The 23,617-nt window shown below is 41.5% G+C and overlaps 1 protein-coding gene across 1 annotated transcript in view; it reads left to right on the forward strand.

Annotated features, from left to right (window-relative positions):
- The window catches only part of cadps2 (Ca++-dependent secretion activator 2), a 347,960-nt gene that overhangs the window by 109,418 nt on the left and 214,925 nt on the right, over nt 1-23,617 (forward strand). The window contains exons 7-8 of the mRNA XM_047345888.1: nt 16,663-16,774; nt 22,865-23,004. Of these exons, the coding sequence (XP_047201844.1) occupies nt 16,663-16,774; nt 22,865-23,004 (252 nt within the window). The remainder of the gene's footprint in view (nt 1-16,662; nt 16,775-22,864; nt 23,005-23,617) is intronic.

Consider the following 23,617-nt stretch of genomic DNA (forward strand, 5'->3'; position numbering starts at 1 on the left):
TACAGGTCCTTCTCAAAATATTAGCATATTGTGATAAAGTTCATTATTTTCCATAATGTAATGATGAAAATTTAACATTCATACATTTTAGATTCATTGCACACTAACTGAAATATTTCAGGTCTTTTATTGTCTTAATACGGATGATTTTGGCATACAGCTCATGAAAACCCAAAATTCCTATCTCACAAAATTAGCATATCATTAAAAGGGTCTCTAAACGAGCTATAAACCTAATCATCTGAATCAACGAGTTAACTCTAAACACCTGCAAAAGATTCCTGAGGCCTTTAAAACTCCCAGCCTGGTTCATCACTCAAAACCCCGATCATGGGTAAGACTGCCGACCTGACTGCTGTCCAGAAGGCCACTATTGACACCCTCAAGCAAGAGGGTAAGACACAGAAAGACATTTCTGAACAAATAGGCTGTTCCCAGAGTGCTGTATCAAGGCACCTCAGTGGGAAGTCTGTGGGAAGGAAAAAATGTGGCAGAAAACGCTGCACAACGAGAAGAGGTGACCGGACCCTGAGGAAGATTGTGGAGAAGGGCCGATTCCAGACCTTTGGGGACCTGCGGAAGCAGTGGACTGAGTCTGGAGTAGAAACATCCAGAGCCACCGTGCACAGACGTGTGCAGGAAATGGGCTACAGGTGCCACATTCCCCAGGTCAAGCCACTTTTGAACCAGAAACAGTGGCAGAAGCGCCTGACCTGGGCTACAGAGAAGCAGCACTGGACTGTTGCTCAGTGGTCCAAAGTACTTTTTTCGGATGAAAGCAAATTCTGCATGTCATTCGGAAATCAAGGTGCCAGAGTCTGGAGGAAGACTGGGGAGAAGGAAATGCCAAAATGCCAGAAGTCCAGTGTCAAGTACCCACAGTCAGTGATGGCCCAGGGTGCCGTGTCAGCTGCTGGTGTTGGTCCACTGTGTTTTATCAAGGGCAGGGTCAATGCAGCTAGCTATCAGGAGATTTTGGAGCACTTCATGCTTCCATCTGCTGAAAAGCTTTATGGAGATGAAGATTTCATTTTTCAGCACGTCCTGGCACCTGATCACAGTGCCAAAACCACTGGTAAATGGTTTACTGACCATGGTATCACTGTGCTCAATTGGCCTGTCAACTCTCCTGACCTGAACCCCATAGAGAATCTGTGGGATATTGTGAAGAGAACGTTGAGAAACTCAAGACCCAACACTCTGGATGAGCTAAAGGACGCTATCGAAGCATCCTGGGCCTCCATAAGACCTCAGCTGTGCCACAGGCTGATTGCCTCCATGCCACGCCGCATTGAAGCAGTCATTTCTGCCAAAGGATTCCCGACCAAGTATTGAGTGCATAACTGTGCACGATCATTTGAAGGTTGACGTTTTTTGTATTAAAAACACTTTTCTTTTATTGGGCGGATGAAATATGCTAATTTTGTGAGATAGGAATTTTGGGTTTTCATGAGCTGTATGCCAAAATCATCTGTATTAAGACAATAAAAGACCTGAAATATTTCAGTTAGTGTGCAATGAATCTAAAATATATGAATGTTAAATTTTCATCATGACATTATGGAAAATAATGAACTTTATCACAATATGCTAATATTTTGAGAAGGACCTGTAGTTTTAGTCTTTGTTCTGAAATCAAATCTGGGGACATTTCCAGCTCAGAGATTAAAATAAATAAATGTTATCAAGATATAATGAAAACATTGGTACAGTTACAGTTTCATTTACTTAAAAATATTTATTCATAATTACACTATAAAAATCAAGTGTAATAGCAAGAAAGTCTATCCACACTGTTGTTAGCATTTCATAAGAGTAATAAATCAAATAAATAGCAGTAGTAATGTCTGTCTTCTTTCCTCCTTTTTCTAACACTCATCTGCTCTTTCCCTGCTTTACTCTTCTTTCTATCAGTCTTTTTTCCTCCTATCTCCTCTTCTATCAGATGTTCACTATTCTAAAAGAGACATAATATAATCACAATCCTCTCCAAAAACATTAAAGTGTATAACATACTGAAAAATTACAGTTTAACAAATATTCATTCATTCATCTTCTATATCACTTATTCCATAGTGGGTCACAGGGAAGCTGGTGCCTATCTCCAGCAGTCTACAGGCCAGAGGCGGGGTACTCCCTGGACAGGTTGCCAGTCTGGGCACAGGGCAACACCTAAGGGCAATTTAGAGAGACCAGTTTACCTAACAGTCATGTTTTTGGACTGTGGGAGGAAGCTGGAGTACCCAGAGAGAACCCACGCATGCATGGAGAGAACATGCAAACTCCATGCAGAAAGACCCCTGGACCTTATTGCTGCAAGGCAACAGTACTACCAACAGCCCCACCGTGCAGCCCCACAACTTAACATATAAAATAGGATTTTTGTTTCAGATACTCTTTAGTAGTTGGATATTTTTAGAAACTAGGATAATTCTTTAAATATTAACTTTTCTTTAATTATTTAACTATTTTCCTTAGTTGAAATGCCAAAATTGTCATATTTAGCAAAAAGAAAATAAACAACTATTTTAACTTGGAGCTACAGGCTCATACAACAGAAGAAATGCACATTTAACCAGGTGATTCTCTCTCCCTTCTCATCATTCTCTGTTCATGCAGTTCTGGCCTCATTCACTTTCCCTGTTACTGACTGCTATCAGTAACGTTTATGTCCAAACTGAGTGGAAAACACCCCTCAGCCTGAGTTCACAAATCACTAGAATAAATTAGCAAAACAACTAATAACTCAGGAAATATAAACTAAAGGTCACCAATCAATTCTAAAACATCTTACTTTAGACGAATCCTTGTTGACACTGTAGCCCCAATTTCCCAAATCAGGCGTTGTGCTCTTGTCTTCCTTTTTGCTGTTCTGTTCTTTCATAAAAACCTGTTTTATTAGCATTTGTGTCCTCACCTTTAGTAAAACAAAATACATCCAAGCCATTTTTTTTTCTTTTTTTTTACAATTGGTTTTGAGTGTTGACACACTAGTAATGTTTCCTTCCGCGAAACAAACCTTCATCACAGCCAGGATCAGCCTAGTCCAAGGCGGTGCACTCAGCTCTTCTTCTACTCTCTGTACCGTCAACAGCAGCGCGACCAGCAACCGTAACAGCAGCTGTTGCGCGCAACATGCTCACTCGGGCTTTTTACCCCTGGCTACCGTAGTAAGCCTACACAACATTTTTCATTCACAAAACGCTAAAATCGGGGACATTTCCGGGGACAGCTTTAGCCGGAGACAGGGTGTCTAAATCTGCTCAGCCTATACTACAAGACACTTGGTTTTATCTAAAACGCAGTCATATTCAAAGTAATCCCTATTTGGACTCTGACACTTTATCCCAAGTTTTGCTGACATGACGCTAGGTGTGGACGGACCGCTCAGATGACTTGACTCACGTACCCGCCATCTGCTGGCGTAATGCGGCACAGCAAGAAAAAGAAACGACAACAACTCGAGACTAGACTTCATACTTGCATGAGACACACAATGAAAACAAAGCACATTATATCTATAAATTCAGTTAATTTTAGTTGGGTTTGTGAACACTCATTACAGATTCGGTTTGTTTTCGTTTTTTTGCACAGTTAGTTTTCGTTGTTTTTAATTTCAGTTAACAAAAATGTTTTTTTACTTCTAGTTTTTGTTATTTCGTTAGTTTTCGTTAACGATAGTAACCTTGGTCCAGACCCATGATTTAACTTTGAAGTCGTCTTTACTTAGACCTGTACAAGAACATTGGCATTAATGGATTGTGTGGTTTCCTGCAAGAGAATCAAAGAAATGCAATTATAAGTACTGATCTATGAGAACTTCTCTTACGATCATGCACTGTAAATGTCTACAAGAGAATAAACATAACTAAAACATGGCTGTTTATGAGCTATAAAATGTACAGCATTAATGCACATAAATAAACTATCACATCTACCACTAATTCATTCAACATCACACAAGCATCGTATTGAGGCATTCTGGTTAAAAAATATGAACCATAAACATGTACTGTCCCATATAGGCATACACATGCCTATAAAGCCTCAATAAGTGATGCTAAGTGGCTAGCAGTTAGCTTCCCCAAATACTCAGAAAAAGACCTCAAGCGATCATTACCCAAACAAATCTCAGTGCAATATAGCTGCGGCGAACACGAAACAAGGATAGCGGGCAAATAATGTTAATCACTTTTAAGGGACGCACACTGTTAATAAGTACTGATCAAATGAAGTCTTTATCTCACTGCTACCTCTCTGAACACGTCGTCTACAGGATTCGACTGTGTTTGCGAATTCGAGGGAGCACCTAGTGGCAAAAAGTAGAACCTCAAAACATTCCAAACTACAGGCATGCTAAACTAGAGGGCTGAAAACAGCTTTGTACATCAATGATTGGATCTTCTCCTCAGACTGTGTTCTGCAGAGCACAGATTTACTGAAACCAATCACTTTAAGTTAGGGAAATACCTAGAAATGTAAGACACCAGCCCTCAACGAGTCAAGACAACTTATCTTGTGTTTGAGCCAGAGAAACAGATACTCTGACGGATGAAACCTTTTTTCAATTGTTTCAAGGGAAGCTTACACATCCTCAATGGCAGTTAGTTTTGAGAGTAGGGTCTCTCTGTACTTTACTTTTTAGTGTTTTTAATGTTTGTTGGCAGTGATGTTGAACAGCTAAAACAAGAAAGGATAATGTATTATTAAGCTAACCCTTCCTTATTATTATCTGTTTAAAAATTCTACTTGATCATGATGTGGAGTACAATTGAATTTTTCAGATTAAGTATTTGACACAAACATTTTTAGTATTATTCCCCAGGATTTAAACCATGGTCAGACAAAAGCCATCATTCTGCAGTCAACATTCAACCATTCTGCTTCCGCGTGTTCATGAAGTCAGAACAATGTGAAAACCTCAAACTTTATTATTTATCATGAAAAAATTCTGAAATTAAGTAAAAAGAAGTATTTTAGCAAGTTTTGCTTATTTTTCTAAAATTTTTAGCATATTACATTTCATGTCTATTGCATTCAAGTCAAACTTCCAAAGCAATATGGCATTCTACTCATAGAACTTTATTGGCTTTCTGACACTGCTTCTAGTGCCTATAGCATCACCACCAACATTCTGAAGAACCTGGACAACATAAAACAATGTTCAGCTCCTGCTGAGATGATTGATTATGTAAATCTGTTCAAATTTGACAGATGTGTACATGATAAGGTTGTCAATATCAAGCTAGCATGACTCACCCACTGCACACGTTCCAATGTGTTTTTTTTTCTATTAAAATGTTTTACTAACCTGTGAAATGTGATCACCTTGGAACTTACTGTCTTATTGTCAGTGTTGATAGGTATTTGTAAAACATTGCCTCTTTTTTGATCTTCTTGGCTTGTTGGTTTGCAGCATGTCATTTTCTGACTGCTAAAGTAAACTGCTGAAGAAAAAAAAGCTACCTCAACTGTTCATGTGTACTTATTCCAAAGGCAGCATACCAACGGTTAAACGAGGTTGTTAGCTCCAAAACAAACTCCACATAAGGTTGTCTCTTCGATTTTCAGGGAACTCTAAACCTTTGTCTATAAGCTTCAGGAACCAGTTTGTAAACTTTAAAAACAGCCTAATTTTCTCACTCAGCCATTAATAAAGTTTAAAATACTTGAGCTTTTCCAGTCAAAACACACAGTATTAACAAAGTTTGCTCAGAGTCAGAACACTTGTATTTTAGCCAACCTCCCAAAATGCAAATAAAATGTGTCTGGGTCTCTCTCAGAAAATATAGGTATGGGTTTTAAACTAATTTCCTGTAAGGCTGCAACTAACTGTTATTTTGCTGATCAATTTGTTGATTATTTTTTTGAATAACCGATTAATAATTGGATAGCAAAAGGTCCTTAATAGGAGATTTTTTACAGAACCAGGGAAAGCGAAAACTATGCCATTTAAGGAGTTTTGGACAGATTTGGATAGAGCATATTTACAAAGAAAGTTTTTCATCTTAAATGCAAAATATATATATTTTTTGTACAATTTTGGCTTAATTATTGCTCTGAGTGGGTTGTTCATTTGATCAAATGGCATGTTTTAGAGTTTGTATACTCCAGTTAACAGTTATTTGATTACTAAATTAGTTGACGGTTATGTAAATAATCGATTAATTGTTTTTCGACCTAGTTTCCTAAAATTTGGTGAGATAGACTGACTGGAATCAGTAAGTTTACCCTTCTTAATCAGATCTTGTCTGTACCGCTCTATATTGTGTCTCTCCTGCCGTTGCTATAGCACAACGTCACACAGACAAACATTTGATTTTAATCTTTTTAATTCAAGTTCCTGCTATTTAGGAACTTTTGTTCATGCTCTAAGGTGTGCTGATCCTGCAACATTAACCGCTCTTTCAGCTGTTCAAAAGTTAATGGAGATGGAACTACTTCAGTTGTTTGCTCGAAAGACTTGGGTTCTACAGCTAATATTTTCTCGCGACCATCTACCAACACACCCTTCTGAATAAGCTTTTGTTTTACAATAAAAAAACAACTTCCTTTTTGGATTGTCTAGAGCACAGGTGTCAAACTCCAGTCCTCGAGGGCCGGTAACCTGCAACTTTTAGATGTTCCCCTGCTTCAATACACCTGAATCAAATAATTAGGTCATTAGCAGGACTCTAGAGAATTTGACTGCATACTGAGGAGGAATGCAGCCATGTGTTTGAGGTGTGTTGTACCAGGGCCACATCTAAAAGTTGCAGGACACTGGCTCTCGAGGAGTTTGATACCCCTAGTCTAGAGTAATCAATGCCAAAATGCTCTGCCACTTCCAACAGCTGTTGCTTTTTCAGAGCACTTACCAACTGTTCATTGGGAGTTTGGAAAATATCATGCACAGAAGCCAAGTACACACACAAGGCAAAGTAAAATATACTGTTCACCTTTTGTGATCACAGAAGATACTTGAAAGAAAAAAAAACTGCTATTGATAGATATTTTACAATAGGATTCATAAGGATTCTTGGAATCTTGCAAATATTTAGGTTCAATCTTTGACGCCATAAGGTTCAGTTATGACAGAGAAACCATAGATAAAGATTAATCATGAGATTGAGCTTGGTCTGCACCAATATTATCAAGATTTCAGTATTGAAATGTATTAAGTAATTATTATTGTTTTTGCCAGTAATATATATAAAAAAAAAAGTGCTTGTTTGTAGACAAATGTAATAAACTAAATATAAAAAAATTGAATTTCAGAATAGTTTCGAATAGAATAGTTTTACAGTTTTACATTTCTTATATATTATAAAAAATGTTTTATTATAATTTTTTTGGTTTTGATTTTTACTTTTTTTAATTAATTATTTTCCTTATTTCTTTTTTTTTTTTTTTTTTTTCCCCATGAGCAGAATAGAGATTTGGGCAGTTTTAGGGTGTACAGTGGCTCTGAGTGGTCTAGACAAGGCTTCACGAATCCTGGATTGATTAAGAATCAATTAAGAATCAGTTATGATACCTAAGAATTAACTAGGACCATTTCCCAACACTGTTTTGGAAAGACAGGGTTAAGCAGACTCTCTAAATGGGGCGATTAAAGAATGATAAGGTGCATAAATGTAGATGCATAGCAAATATAGTAACCTTGAAAAATATTGTCACTGTCGAGAGTAAAATTAATGTTGTGGACTTCTGTGGACTGTGTTAAAAGAAAATCACATTATTCCATCCAACTATCTGCTTTCCTCCAGCTCACTCTAGTAAGTTGAGCAAAATCCTGCTTTGTCAGTTTGTTCGCTACTGATTGCCAGTTAGGGCTTAGCGTTCTTGGTGGCAGTTGCTGGTTGTCAGTTGTCTATTCAGACAGCAGGGGTTTGTACAATAATGAGCCTGCCCTTTCACATGCTTGAGCTGCTAATGGATTTTTTTTCTCTGAAGTTCTCCATCTGCTGGAATCACCAAACAGAGGCAATTAGATGAGCTTAAAGTAACCTTGAGACCCTGCTGGTCAAGAGATTTGTGCAGATCCTCTGACTCGCTTTGCACCTAATATATCTAAGCCTCATGGCATAATTGCCTTAGTCATATTTGCCAAAATATGACTAAGGCAATTATGCCATGAGGCTAATGATACAGTGATCTCTCTTTAGTCATCTGTGTCAAAACTCAGTAACATTGAATTATTCAAAACAAGACTGAAATCATGTTTGTGATATGAAAAGACTAAACTGGAAAATGACAAGTGTACAATATTGGGTAAAGTCTGATATAGGCTTGGGCAAGGTACAGTACCTTTACCAGAATATGCCAAGGTTTTGAAAAGGTATGCTTTTAAAACTGCTACATATTCGATTATACTGTTCCTATGGTTCTATAGTTTTATAGTATAGAATCAAGTAACAGTGTGTTGCAGAATGGGCTGAGGGGGATGGTTCTTATCTCCATTAGTTATTGGGTGAGAGGCGGGGAACAACCTGACCAGGTCCCCAGTCCATCCCAGTGCAACACAGAGACACAATAAACTGTTTATTGACATTTATTGACAAGAAAGATAGTATTAAGCAGGACTTTTCTAGTATTTTTATTTGCTCAGAGTTGTTGTATGTACTTTGTTAGCTATCCAGCAGAGGGCTACTAATTTTTGTTGATATAGTTTGTTTGAAACTTACTGTACAAAAATGTGCTCCCTAAGTGAAGCAACCATTGGTTGCTCTGCTGCATATCGTTGGGAGGTAACACATAAAGACATGGACATTATTCTGCAGTTTATGTGAGTACTGACTCGCTTGTTTAAGCTCACTAGAGTGAATGGGCCATACTGTTTCTGACCACACCGCTCCCAAGTAACAAACAGGCCGGCAATGTTGGGGTTAATTTGCATTTGCTAATTTGTGTGTAACAGCTCTGATTTTGATTTGGGGGATTGATTTTTTTTGTTTTAATCATTTGCTAGTGTAGAGGTGGAAGTGGATCTACAGTTTAAGGTAACTTTTGTTTATAGAGGTACTGTAAAAACGGTGTGTTGTGTTTTCAAGAGGGAATTTGAGGAAAAGCCAGATTTACATTTTTGTTAAAGCAATCTGACACAAACTGCATTACTTTGGGTTACATTTTTTGTATTTTTATTGTTTCCTTCCTCCTTATAAATTAGAGAGTGTTAAGAGACCTTGTTTGTTTATTTTGCCTCGCTTATTGCAGTTGGGTAAAGAGGGTAAAGTTGGGTAAAGTTGGTTTGTGTGATTGGGAAACTTAAAGTAGACCTCTAATAAGGGAAATGATATAAAATAGTTGAACTCAGGGCGCTCTCCTAGGTGGAAAGGTTAAAGGAAGAGTTGCACAGTTAAAAACTAAAACTGTTTGTTTATGCTCCAGTTTATCATACTATGAGAACCTGATTGTAGCCTATGTTTTTTTTTTCATTTGGCTCTAACCATGCTTAAGAAGCAGGACACTACAGCAGCAAGACAAATCATGGAACTAGAATAAAAAGTTAAATTGCAACACTTTTTTTCTAGTTTCTTAACAAAAATCAAACATATTTTTTGTAAATCACCAACCATTAATTGGCTAAACTATTGTTTGGACTGTCTAAAACAGGGATGTCCAAAGTCAGTCCTCAAGAGCCGGTGTCCTTCATGTTTCCATGCTTCAACACACCTGATTTCCAATGATGGTTGATGTTGGGGTCACACCTTCCAGTTTGGTCAGGTTAACAACTGTACTACGCAGCTCAGCATTCGTTGCAGCAGAGGAAACAAACTTTTAACAGCCATTTCCAGCCGTAGCTCATGACTCTACGTTCGGAGGCACCTCTCTGGAGAAATAGAAGCTCACGGGTGGGTTTACTTTTCCTCCACAGTAGCCATTCCCAGAAGAGCTTTAAAGTTGGAAATCTGTCTGATACAAGATCAGAAGATCCATATCCCGATTGAAGAATGTCTGACGCGACGCAAGGTGCAGGTGAAACCCACAAAGGTTTTGTTCCAAGGAGATGAGTTTCCTCCTTGGTTTTTTTTTTCATTCAACTGCAACGGTTCCTCATATTTTTGCTGTTTTGGACAGATGAGAAGTTTACCATTTTTGAGTCGATCATGGACGCGTGACACTCTGGTTCCCTCTTGTTTTTTTCTTCAGACCCACGACCCATCCTTAAGCTGGTGAAGAAAATAAACCGACATCCAAGTAATTTCATTCATTTTATATTAAAACAGATAGGTGTATTTGGAGGTCTGGGCAGGGTGTGGGCAGTTAAGGTGTGTTAGGATCACCAGTAGTGAATCCAAGGTGTTATCTTGTTGCATGCAATGTTGGTTGAAGTGTTTTAAGCTGAACTCTTTTGATTTACTGTGGAGCCACAACAAGCTGTTGCTCTCAAGTTGGATACGTTTGTCCTTCTGATTGCCAATCAGCCAGGAGGTAAAGCTGAACTTTGGAAGTTTTTCATTAAAAACAGACTTCAGTCTGGACCTCGTGGCCTGGCCACTCCATTGCTTGTTCCATCATTTTATTACCTTTGGGGTTTTTCCATCAAGCTCCCGCCTCAGAGTTTTACAACCCTTTGTTCAAGATTTGGGGCTATCAACTGTTGGTGGCTAAGGGGCTGCTAGATGCTGTGTGTCTGGGGCGCGGCCCTACCGTTCTACCAGCTGATAGACGCACACACGGAGAAAGGTTTCACAGCGTAGTGGTTTTTGTTCATTTCTTCCAAATTAATCCAATTTTTTGTTATTCTCATTTGTCCATAAACTGCTGGTTTGATCTCCATCTACCCTCAACGCATATCCTTATTTTTGATTATTAGTGAATGCTCTTTTGTAGAATAGTGCATGCTTAGTTAGGTGAACGTTGTTGGACCAGAATAGCTTGTTTGTAAGAGGGACTATTGGTTTAATACATTTCACATAGATAAAAAGACAGCCTTGTGTTTATTTTGTGTAAGAGTGAATAGAATCCCACTATTCAGTGAAATGGTTTATAACACATTTACCATGGTTTTGGTTAATAATGATCAATTATTAATGATGATTAACTAATTGTAATTATTAAGTGCTGTGATCTCAATAATCACACCACCAGAGTGTATCTCTGATCTTTATTTGTAAGAAATGATTTTGGTTGGAAATTATTTCTTCTAAATTATGATTTTTAATTCTAATTTATGATAAATATTTAAAATCAATAATCATAATCCTTACACTGATTACCAGGCTTTCGCTGAACTGCAGTTATCTGAATCAGGTATGTTAAAGGAGGGACACATCTAAAACAGGCAGAGACCGGCCCTCAAGCAAACTGTGGACACCCCTGGTACAAAAGAACCTTTACTTTTTGTCTGCGTGTGTTTTAAATATTTCTTTGACAATCAGCTGTTCCACAAATTCAAGGCTGGAAATTCTTTTGTAAAGGTGAGCAGACAAGATTTAATATCTTTCTTTTCCTTGTAGCTTGTTACCTGTTACTACACATACTGATGTTGACAACGTGATTTTTGCAGGGTACACTGATTTAGACACCACATTTGTTCCCTGATTGTAACATATTATGGTTTATTTTGAAACATAAATTAACAGAACTACCACAATAATTTTATGATAGCCAACTTCCCAAACTTTGGATTTACTAAACACGTTTTTAGAGATGGGATAATTGAGATAAAATGTGAATCTCAATATCTGAATATTTATTTCCAATTACTATTTATTTACTAAAGTCAAAGTATATTGGTATGCTATTTCTAGGGATTTTAGCATCGGGGTCTGATGGGTGTGGGGATGCTTTCACCAGGGTGGTGCTGTCTGACAAGGGGGCTGCTTCCCCTTGGTGTGGTGTTGTTTGCGTGGATGCTTGGACCATGTCCTGATGTGGTGGGCTCCCATTGATTGAGTGGTCTACTGCCCTCAGGAATGTGTCGGGCAAGCAGTGGACCAAGCTGGGCTCATCTGAGCATCCCTCCTTTCTGAACTCCCAGGGGCAAGCTCACCATTTGTAATGATAATGTCCCCTCCCTCCCTTGATCCTTCTTAGTTTTGCACGTGTTGCGGGCTCTGGGCAGATCTCTCCTGCTCAGTGCTGGGTGGTCTTGATGCTGGGGTTTGTGCAGGTGTCAGGCCCCCGTTGGGACAGTTTCTCGAACTTGACCTTCAGTTTAATTCAATTAAATTTAAAAATACTTTATTAATCCCAAAGGGAAATTAAATGTTGTTGTAGCTCATATTATGCAAGTTTCTTCAAAGAGCCGTTGTAGATGCTGATGGCTGTGGGCAGGAAGGATCTCCTGTAGCGCTCCGTCTTACAGCAGATCTGAAGAAGCCTCTGACTGAAAACTCTCTGTTGTTGTAGGACAGTCTCATGAAGAGGATGCTCAGGGTTCTCCATAATGTTCTTCATTTTATGAACAATCCGTCTTTCCACAATGATCTTCAGAGGTTCCAGAGGAGTCCCCAGAAAAGAGCCAGTCTTCTTTATCAGCTTGTTAAGCTTTTTTAAGTCCCTGGCTCTGATGCTGCTTCCCCAGCAGATTATGGCAGAAGAGATCACACTTTCCACAACAGACTTATAGAAGATATGCAGCATCTTGCTGCAAACACCAAAGGACCTAAGCAGACTGTACTTCTTAAGGACCTAAGCTTCCTCAAGAAGTACAGTCTGCTCTATCCCTTCTTCTCCATAATGTTCTTCCTTTTATGAAAAATTCTTCTTTGCACAATGATCTCCAGAGGTTCCAGAGGAGTCCCCAGAACAGAGCCACCCTTCTTTATCAGCTTGTTGAGCTTTTTTTTAAGTCCCTGGCTGTGATCATGGTGAGATGGCAGCATAGCTGGGGGATTCTCTGCCCTACGTTTCACCTGTCTTCTTTGGCCTGGGGTCTGCTGCTCCTGTGCTTTACTGTTAACCTACCTCTGTGTGGGGCTTTTGGCTGCTCTGGAGGGACGCCTTGTGTCTGTCTGCCTGGAGCCTTTGCAGCCTTCTGGAGCCATGTCCACCTGTTCTTTGCTGCTCTTGGTTGCTTTGTGTTGCATGCTTTCTTTTGTTCTCATCACTCTAACAACTGTACATCTCCATGTGGCAAATTAGCTCACATTCACCCAATCAACACAAACACACCTGCTTCTACACATACGCTCACACACACACACACACACACACACACACCAATGCACCGATATACAAATAATCCAAATGGCTGAAGCTCATACAAGCAGAGGTTACTATTTTATCAATATGGCCCACAAAAAGAAAAATCTTAATTCCCTAACCTTAATTCTTTTCTTTTGTTTAAAAGAAGTGCATTAAAGAAATTGCTGATGGTTTATTAGGTGAAAATGGTGGGAGTTCTACTTTTATTGAATCAAAAATCTGATTTTTCTGTATTTGGCCTGCTATCCACTGATCAATCACTGATTAATTCTGACGGGATCTAATTTTCTGATTAACTGGACGATGTCTGGAATAACTGAGTTCAACTTGTTGGCATAACCATCCCCAGCAGTCAAAATTACTAACGTGGTTCTTTTGAAATTGAATTCCCCCCTGATCTATTCATAAGGGTTTTTAAAAGCAGTGTGATTTTGTCAGGTTTTATTCAGTGAATTCACAAATTTAGCTGGGTAGTTGTGCATCAGTGCATGCAGAGGGTAGATCATAGATAATCATGAATCCTTGGTGGGCCAGCTGTGTAAAAATGCTTCTGTTGGCTGTTATGTACCTTATTTAAACAATTTGTTCAAGCTCTTCTCATCAGGAGCAGAGGAGTTTCTATACCAGACAGTAATGGATTATGTGTGTGCTGTCCACCACACATTGAGGACCAAACTCAGTCTTCCTCAGCTCTCTCAAAAAGTATGTGATTGCTGGGCCTTATGATGCTGGCTGTGTTGTTTGTTACCTTGAGGTTATATAAAAACATCAGATCCAGATATTTAAAAAAAGTAACCATCTCCACTGCTTCCTCCCATATTAAGAAAAGCTTAGGAAATAATGGAATTAGGAAAAGCTCTGATACTGTACACTATCCTTCCAGTTTTATACGCAGCAGTCCTCCAAATGGTTATTTTTGTACCATGAAATAAACACACCTTTTTACAAAGTGTTACCTTGGAAACTGAAGGAAGTGAATAAAACACTTATTTGTGTTTTGCCCTTAACTCCTGATTGGGTCACTTGTTATTTGTAGAATGGACACGCACACTTAAAATTGCTGCTTTTATCACAGTGTGTCTGGGCAGAAGGTGTCACTGTGTACTATTAGAGTTTTTGTCACATGAATAAGAGCTGATTGTTGTTGATGGTGAGCATTAACAGAACTGAATGCTGCCTCTAGATCTGTGATTAGCTTGTCAGTATATATTATCACAACTTCCTCCATACTTAGTGGTACCACTGGTAAAAATGTGAAAAAGCCTTCTCTTTAAAAAAGAATCTTATTTAATTAAAGCTGTATAACCTCAGCCTGAAAATGTTAGAAAGAAAATCCCTTTTATTAGGATAAAAACCAATTCAAGGTTAGAAACTAAATTGCTTTTTGTTTTGTTATAAAATTGCTGACACACTTGATGATTCCCTTATAGTAAATGTAACTGGAGCAGTTTTTAGTGCATACTTGACTTTCTATGTTGATCAAGGTATCTTCAGACTTTTAAACCTTGATCACTGACTTTGTGTCGTTTGTTTGCAAATATGAAGTACAATCTTAGAATTTTTATCCTATCCTAATATTTATTCTATAATAACGATGAACAATGAAAGTTTTAGCTTGTTGGAGTAGCCCAGTAACATTACTTCTGATGTATTTTTCAAGACATATTTTCGTTTTTTTTCAGAATCATTGCCTTTTTTAATCTTTGTTCTGGTTTTTGCTGGTGTGTTTTGTACTTTTTTGAAGACATTATCATATGTAACCTTTGTTACGTATGATATCTTCCCATTGCAAAGGTTACGAACATCTCAAGGGCCCAAATAACACCTAGTGTTGTCTTAGAAACAGTTTACATTCCAGTATTGGCTGTCGGCAATGCCAAAGAAGCATATAAAAACATCTTAAAGTCAAGATAAGAGACAGCAAGGAGGTGTACAGGAAAAAGCTGGAGAGCAAGTTCCAGCAGAACAATATAAGAGTTGTGTGTTCATGGATGAAGAATATCAAAGGCTTCAAACAGAAGGAAAATCAGATGGAGGTCTGGACAGAGCCAATTAACCAAAGCGAACCACACATAGCACATAGATACAGTTCGGGAACAAGCTCCGCATTTTCCTCTCCTGCCTGCAGCCAAACAGACATCGTACCCTCCTTTGACCCACAGCTTTCCAGTCACACCACAAATGTTTTATCTTCCACTTCGGCAATGGATCCTTCTAGTTCTGCGTCTTTGTATTTAAGCAAATTGGAAGATGCTGGTTGCCCCGCACCTCTCCCTCCTGTTTGGCTGTTTCTCGAAGTCAGCTGAGGAGCCAGCTGGAGAGACTGAACCCGAACATAGCAGCTTTTCACTTACAGACTTCAAAATGACTCAGCATAGTCTAAAGGCGTGGGGGATCAAAAGTCATCAAAAGCTTTTCTCTACATGAAAGGATGTGGGTGTGGCCAAGCCTCAAAATCTGACTTCTCGCCATAGAAGACGAAACTGTAATAACTTCAACACAGAAGCTCACAGCACCACCAAACTTTATGGTTGTCATCTTAGACCAACACACATCATATTCACATGCTCATTTGATGACATCACTTTAGCCCCACCCACTTACAACAGGAGGTCAACTGCATCTGTGGTGGATGTCCTTCCTAAACACTCCGGCTCTTACAAGCTTCAAGCACAGTGTGATCACACAGAACAAGCTGATGTTAGATGCACTAGGAACACTTACTGCTGGTTGGACTGTGTGGTTGTAGCGGTGTGGTGAATTATTATATCTTTCCACTGGCATTCGTTTGCCTCTAAATTACAAGTGCATCATCCGATTTACTCCAAACTGAAAATAGTTGATTTTTGTCAACCCCCAAACAGCTCTATAGGATAACATTAGAATTTGGATCAACAGCGCCCCCTGGGAAATTTTAAATGCTTTATATTCCTCATACATGAGTGGATCCACACCAACGTTCATGTGCATAATTGTGGATGAATGCTTAACAATTTCGCATCACTTTAATACAGCCCACTGACAAACAAATAAAGGTTTTGACCTTTTTTGACAGTCTTCAGATATTCCAAACTTTGTCTAATAAGAAACAACAATTTTAGACGACAATTTTAAAGCCCAACAGAAAGTCTTCATAAATACTTTGCCACCAAACAGGAAGTGAATACAGTTTCCATCAGGAAGGTTGGATTTCATCCAATTTTGAGCACTTCCTGCAGTGGCATGAAGGTGGCGATGTGCAACCCCAATGGTCGCAACACAGGCCGAGCAGCGCTGAGTTGCAAGAGGCGCCCATTGCTACTTGCAGCTTTAATTTTCCTTTGAAATTCATAAAGTTTATATGAACTAATAGACACACCCCTTTGGTAAAATGTTTAGGTTCTTATAATTCCAGTGTAGTCCTGTTTTTTAAAGAAATGTGTGCTACATATTTTTGTGATGTAACTGTTTTTATCATTGCTAGATTCTTCATCATCTAATTTACGGTTTATTGCTGCTTTTATAGTTTCTGACCTTGGTGTCTTCTAGGTGGGGTACTCAGGGAGACTTCACTACGACTCATCCCCTGCCTTTGGTCAAAGTAAAGTTCTTTACAGAAAGCACTGGTGTCTTGGCTCTGGAGGACAAGGAACTGGGCAGGGTAAGTGTGCAGTATAAATGCAAAAGGAATCCTAAAATAAATATTTGTGTGTTATTCACTGATGACTGAATTGGATCAGTTGCTTCTTCTGAAGACTAAAAATATTATTAGAAGAATTTTTCCACACCATTTAGGAGGGCAGTACAATATTAGTAAAATATGGAGTTGCAATATTACTGGGATATATTCCGATAGCAGTATCAGTTCTGATTAACCCACACTTATTCACTGGCCTGCAGAGTGTTTGCCCAGCAAGTATCGTACCCAAGCAGTCGATTGTGATGTACACTACCAGTGAAAAGTTTAAGAAACACTTTCTCATTTAATGGTTTTCTTTATTTTCAGTACTTTTTACATTGTACTTAGATCCTTACTGACTTCTTCACTGAAGGCATCAGAATTGTGAATGAACACATGTGGAATTATGTAGCAAACTAACTTCATGTATGTTTTATATTTTAGATTCCTTGAAGTAGCCGTCCTTTGCTGTGATGACTGAAATATTAACCTTTGGCCGACTCTCTATGAACCTCTGGGAAGTTCTTGCAAGACTCTTTGTAAAACTAATTCAGGTGACCACCTCATGAAGTTCATGGAGAGAAGGCCAAGAGATCAAAGCAGTCATCAGAGCAAAGTGACTATTTTGTTCGTTCGTTCGTCGTCTTCCGCTTATCCAGGACCGGGTGGCGGGGGCAGCAGACTCAGCAGAGACGCCCAGACGTCCCTCTCTCCAGACACCTCCTCCAGTTCCTCCAGGGGGAGCCCAAGGCGTTCCCAGGCCAGCCGAGAGACATAGTCCCTCCAGCGTGTTCTGGGCCTCCTCCCGGTGGGACGTGCCTGGAACACCTCCCGAGGAAGGCGTCCAGGAGGCATCCGGTATAGATGCCCGAGCCACCTCAACTGGCTCCTCTCGATGTGGAGGAGCAGCGGCTCTACTCCGAGCCCCTCCCGGATGGCCGAGCTACTCACCCTATCTCTAAGGGAGTGCCCGGCCACCCTACGGAGGAAGCTCATTTCAGCCGCTTGTATCCGTAATCTCGTTCTTTCGGTCATGACCCAAAGTTCATGGCCATAGGTGAGGGTAGGAACGTAGACCGACCAGTAAATTGAGAGCTTTGCTTTTCGGCTCAGCTCTCTCTTCACCACAATGGACCGGCACAGCGCCCCCATTACTGTGGCAGCCGCACCGATCCGTCTGTCGATCTCCCGCTCCATTCTTCCCTCACTCGTGAACAAGACCCCAAGATACTTAAACTCCTCCACTTGAGGCAGGAACTCCCCTCCAACCTGAAGAGGACAAGCCACCCTTTTCCGGTCGAGTACCATGGTCTCGGACTTGGAGGAGCTGATCCTCATCCCAGCCGCTTCACACTCGGCTGCGAACCGCCACAGCGCATGCTGTAGGTCTTGGCTAGAGGGTGCCAGCAGGACCACGTCATCCGCAAAAAGAAGAGACAAAATCCACTGGTCCCCAAACCAGACCCCCTCCGGCCCTTGGCTGCGTCTAGAAATCCTGTCCATAAAAGTTATGAACAGGACCGGTGACAAAGGGCAGCCCTGCCGGAGTCCAACATGCACTGGGAACAGGTCCGACTTAGTGCCGGCAATGCGGACCAAACTCCTGCTCCGCTCGTACAGGGACCGGATGGCCCCTAATAAAGGGCCCCCGATTCCATACTCCTGGAGCACCCCCCACAGGGCATCACGAGGGACACAGTCGAATGCCTTCTCCAGGTCCACAAAACACATGTGAACCGGTTGGGCAAACTCCCACGAACCCTCGAGCACCCTGTAGAGGGTATAGAGCGGGTCCAGTGTTCCACGGCTGGGACGAAAACCACACTGCTCCTCCTGAAGCCGAGGTTCGACTATCGGTCGGACTCTCCTCTCCAATACCCTGGCGTAGGCTTTACCAGGGAGGCTGAGGAGTGTGATCCCCCTGTAGTTGGAACACACCCTCCGGTCCCCCTTCTTATAAAGGGGGACCACCAGCCCAGTCTGCCAGTCCAGAGGCACTGTCCCCGACTGCCACGCAATGTTGAAGAGGCATGTCAGCCATGACAGCCCTACAACATCCAGAGACTTGAGGTACTCAGGGCGGATCTCATCCACCCCCGAAGCCTTGCCACCGCGGAGCTTTTTAACCACCTCGGTGACTTCAGCCTGGGTGATGAAAGAGTCCAACCCCGAGTCCCCAGCCTCTGTTTCCACCAAGGAATGCGTGATGGCAGGATTGAGTAGATCCTCGAAGTACTCCTTCCACCGCCCGATAATGTCCTCAGTCGAGGTCAGCAGTCTCCCGCCCCCACTGTAAACAGTGTTGGCAAAGCACTGCTTCCCCCTCCTGAGGCGCCGGACGGTTTGCCAGAATCGCTTCGAGGCCAACCGGTAGTCCTTCTCCATGGCCTCACCGAACTCTTCCCAGGCCCGAGTTTTTGCCTCTGCCACAGCCCGGGCCGCAGCACGCTTGGCCTCACGGTACCCGTCAGCCGCCTCAGGAGTCCCACAAGCCAACCACAGCCGATAGGACTCCTTCTTCAGCTTAACAGCATCCCTTACTGCCGGTGTCCACCACTGGGTTCTGGGATTGCCGCCACGACAGGCACCGCAGACCTTACGGCCGGAGCTATGGGCAGCAGCATCGACAATAGATGCGGAGAACATGTTCCACTCGGACTCTATGTCTCCAACATCCCCCGGGATCTGGTCGAAGCTCTCCCGGAGGTGGGAGTTGAATACATCCCTGGCCGAGGGCTCCGCCAGGCGTTCCCAGCAGACCCTCACTATGCGCTTGGGCCTGCCAAGTCTGTCTGGCTTTCTCCTACTCCAGCGGATCCAACTCACCACCAGGTGATGATCAGTGGACAGCTCAGCCCCTCTCTTCACCCGAGTGTCCAAAACATGCGGCCGAAGGTCTGATGATACGACAACAAAGTCCTGCCTAGGGTGTCCTGGTGCCAAGTGCACTGATGGACACCCTTATGTTTTAACATGGTGTTCGTTATGGACAATCCGTGACTAGCACAGAAGTCCAATAACAAAACACCACTCGGATTCAGATCGGGGAGGCCGTCCAAATCACGCCTCTCCAGGTGTCACTGTCGTTCCCCACGTGGGCGTTGAAGTCCCCCAGCAGAATAATGGAGTCCCCGGGAGGGGCACTATCCAGCACCCCCGACAGGGACGCCAAGAAGGCCGGGTACTCTGCACTACCACTCAGCCCGTAGGCTGAAATAATAGTCAGAGACCTCTCCCCAACCCGAAGGCGCAGGGATACGACCCTCTCATCCACTGGGGTAAACCCCAACACGAGACGGCTGAGCTGGGGGGCAACAAGCAAACCCACACCAGCCCGCCGCCTCTCCCCGTGGGCCACTCCAGAGTAGAAGAGAGTCCAACCCCTCTCAAGGAGATGAGTTCCAGAGCCCACGCTGTGCGTGGAGGCGAGCCCGACTATTTCTAGTCGATATCTCTCCACCTCCCGCACAAGCTCAGGCTCCTTCCCCCCCAGCGAGGTGACATTCCACGTCCCTAGAGCCAGCCTAAGCATCCGGGGATCGGGCCGCTGAGGTCTCCACCTTCGTCCGCCACCCAATCCTCTTTGCACCGGTCCCTCACAGTTCCCCCTGCAGGTGGTGGGCCCACTGGGGGATGGCCTCGCGTCTCTCGTTCGGGCTTGGCCCGGCCGGGGTGACTATTTTGTATTAATCTAAAATATAAAAATGTTTAGTCAAGCAAGAGGAACTATTGAGTGACCCAACAGGGTCACTCAGTAGTATGTTTATAAAATACTGAATATTCCTCCTCATTAGTTGACTTGGCTGATCAGCTACCTGGAAAGCACAGAACCATACCATCTGCAGTGCTGCCGGACAACTGACAGATTTGCCCCTTTTCCACTGGCTAGTTTTAGTTTTAGTGTTTTCTCTGACCCACTGACGGCTGAAACCCCACCTCCAGCCTTCATTGTAGTGCACTGTGCTGCCATTAACATTACTGTGACATTGTCATATTAAAGTAATCTGCGTGAAACCATTAAAAAAATAAATAGAAAATAAAAACATAAATGAGCTAAATACTAATAATGTTTGTATTATTCTATATGCAAAAGTGTCATATATATTTTTTTCCTTTTTAAAATGATCCACTGGGATAATTATCTGGACCACAGCCCAGCCAGAACTTCTAAAATAAGGCTCAGGGGTTTTGATGTGAGGGTGTGTGGCTGGAGTAGTGGAGAGGAGAGACTGGTGAAGCTCCTAAATTTGCCTGAAGAAGTTACAATTCTGGGCTTTATGAGGAAGTTTTTGTCTCAGCCATGACAATAACGAGGACAAGGACTCTAAAGTGCAAAACCATGGATTTCTGACTGCAGTGAAATTAGTTTTAGGTTGGAAATTTGTGCTCCATGGATTCAGCGGGACTTCTTCCCATTTCACACGATGCAGGAAGTCTGATTATGGCCAGCTGCTCCCTGCTTGCTCCCTCCTCCTGCAGATGGTGGTTTGCTGAAATCAAAAAGGGACAAAAATCTACGTTTATTTTGTTCCTGAGAGTTTGAGTAATCAGCTGATCTGATGAATTACTTATTATTCCCCTATAAGGGAAAGTGAAATTGTCATGTAGCTCATAATTAATGTACTTAGAATCATTGTAAATAAAAAGAAAATCCTCTAATATAGTATTGTAGCCCACTGATAGAAAAATTTGCCTTCAGAAATCTCTGAATGTGTTAACTTTCAAATAAGCTCATGGTGATGTGTCATCTTTCTATGAGGGAGTGATCACAGATAATAACTTCACAGTACCTGACTGTAAAAAAATCTCATATTTCCTTTAAACTGTAAACAGGCTTTGTATTTGTCTTTATTGCCCCTTTTCCACTGAATCGATTTGGCCCTACTCGACTCCACTCGGCTGGCTATTCGAGCGTTTCCATTACTGTTTTTTCAGTACTGGTACCTAGGTTTTTGGTCCCTGTTCCTGAGCAGGTACGACCGGGGCTGAGTCGGGACTATATGTGACGTGAACAGACTGCTGTTTACTAATTGGCCATTGGACCAGGAGAAACGAGAAGGTTTTCGCTGAGGTAGTGGAGAGAAAAGTTAATAAAACTCAAGAGCGACTACAATAATATTAAGGACCACAATGGCCGGAGCAAGTAAAACCAAAATATAATTGTACTATTTACAAATTATAAACCATGCCTGAAGGCTGATAGAAAAGAAAAAGGACCCCATGTCAGCTTTCTGAATTACACAGTTAGGGGGCTCTCTATTAAATAACATCATAAACCAGCTGATCACACATAAAATCAGCTGTTCAGCCGCACAAACATTTCTCCCAAAACACACAGAAGAATACCACCATGAAACAGTATGTTTGGTTTGGAACTTTATTGACAGTCCTTCAGCAAACCACCATCTGCAGGAGGAGGGAGTAGACAGAGAGCAGCTGGCCGTAATCAGACTGCCTGCATCGGGTCAAGCGGCAGAAAGACCCCGCTGAATCGAATATCCAAAATCCAACCTAATACTAACCTCACCGTGGTCATAAGTCCGCGGTTTTGTTTTTTAAAGTCTTACACTGACAGCTGGAGGTGGAGTCTGTTTTCAAGTCATAGCTCCAGCCGTCAGTAGAGCGGGGCCGCGCCGCCTAAAATGAGCCAGTGGAAAAGGGGCATGTGTGTGTTGTACAGAAAACAAATGACTGATTTAGATGTTATTTCTATCTCTGGGTTCTCTAGCACTTTTGAAACACAAGAAAAATTCAATGTTCAACTTAAACAAAATTTTAAAAATGAAGTTTGCAGTGGGCAAACGTTTTTCCAAAGTTAAGTTTGAAATATGTGCAAAAACCAAAACAAAATAATAAAATGTGTGATGCAGAAGCTGGGTGCAGAAGTTAAATTAAGTGGGCTAAAAGAGTGGAGGAGACTGATTTAATTAATGGCAGAAATTATCTTAGAGCTGCCATCATGCTAAAGTGTTGATGGGTTTAGCTAGGTATTTAGTTGTTACTATACAGTACAAGAAAAATGATTGGAATGATCATTTCCAGCCCCAGCATGTATGTTTTCACACCTTTCAGGTGGTCCTGAACCCCACCACGAGTGGACCAAAGCAAGCAGAGTTCCATAGGATGGTGGTCCCAAAAAACAGCCAGGACACAGATCTGAGGATCAAACTAGCAGTCCGCATGGGCAAACCTCCCAACATGAAGCATAGTGGGTGAGTTTGCCGTTAGTTCTTTGTTTTAGTGTCCATGTTGGATTGATAAGGGAAAGAGAGAGTTTAGCTACATAGGTTCCTAAAAATCATACAGAACATAGGATGTTCACATACTGTAACCTTTTTAAGTTTTTGCAGTGTTTTAGATAATGTATGGCAGAGTGGACATTATAGCAAAGCAACATAATGATCAAATCATTGCTGCTGTATGTAAAGTTGAGTTTCCAATTCGCATGCCCTGTTTTAAGGGTCAGCTTCCTGTACATTCACTTAAATCTGTGCTGAGGCTCCTTTCTACATTCCCTCAGGGATCCAGTTGTGATGAATGGATACAGGGACGGAAATGACATAAGCACTTTTTTTTGTTGTATTGTCCAATTAAAGTCACATCCGCTCACACACTGTTCATACAATTGTACCGATACAAAATATGGAAATGTAACTTGAGGTTCAGTGTCTTGCTCAAGGAGATTAGGCATCATTAAAGCTGGAGTTGAACTTGAAATCTTCCAGTTGCCAGACTGTTACTTTCCCCATTGATTTACTGTCACCTTGTGCTTTGGGTTGTAAGAGGAAAAAGAAAAGAACGACAAAAAAACAAAATCATTTATTG

Source organism: Girardinichthys multiradiatus, chromosome 2 (genome assembly GCF_021462225.1).
Source record: "Girardinichthys multiradiatus isolate DD_20200921_A chromosome 2, DD_fGirMul_XY1, whole genome shotgun sequence".
Lineage (NCBI taxonomy): Eukaryota > Metazoa > Chordata > Actinopteri > Cyprinodontiformes > Goodeidae > Girardinichthys > Girardinichthys multiradiatus.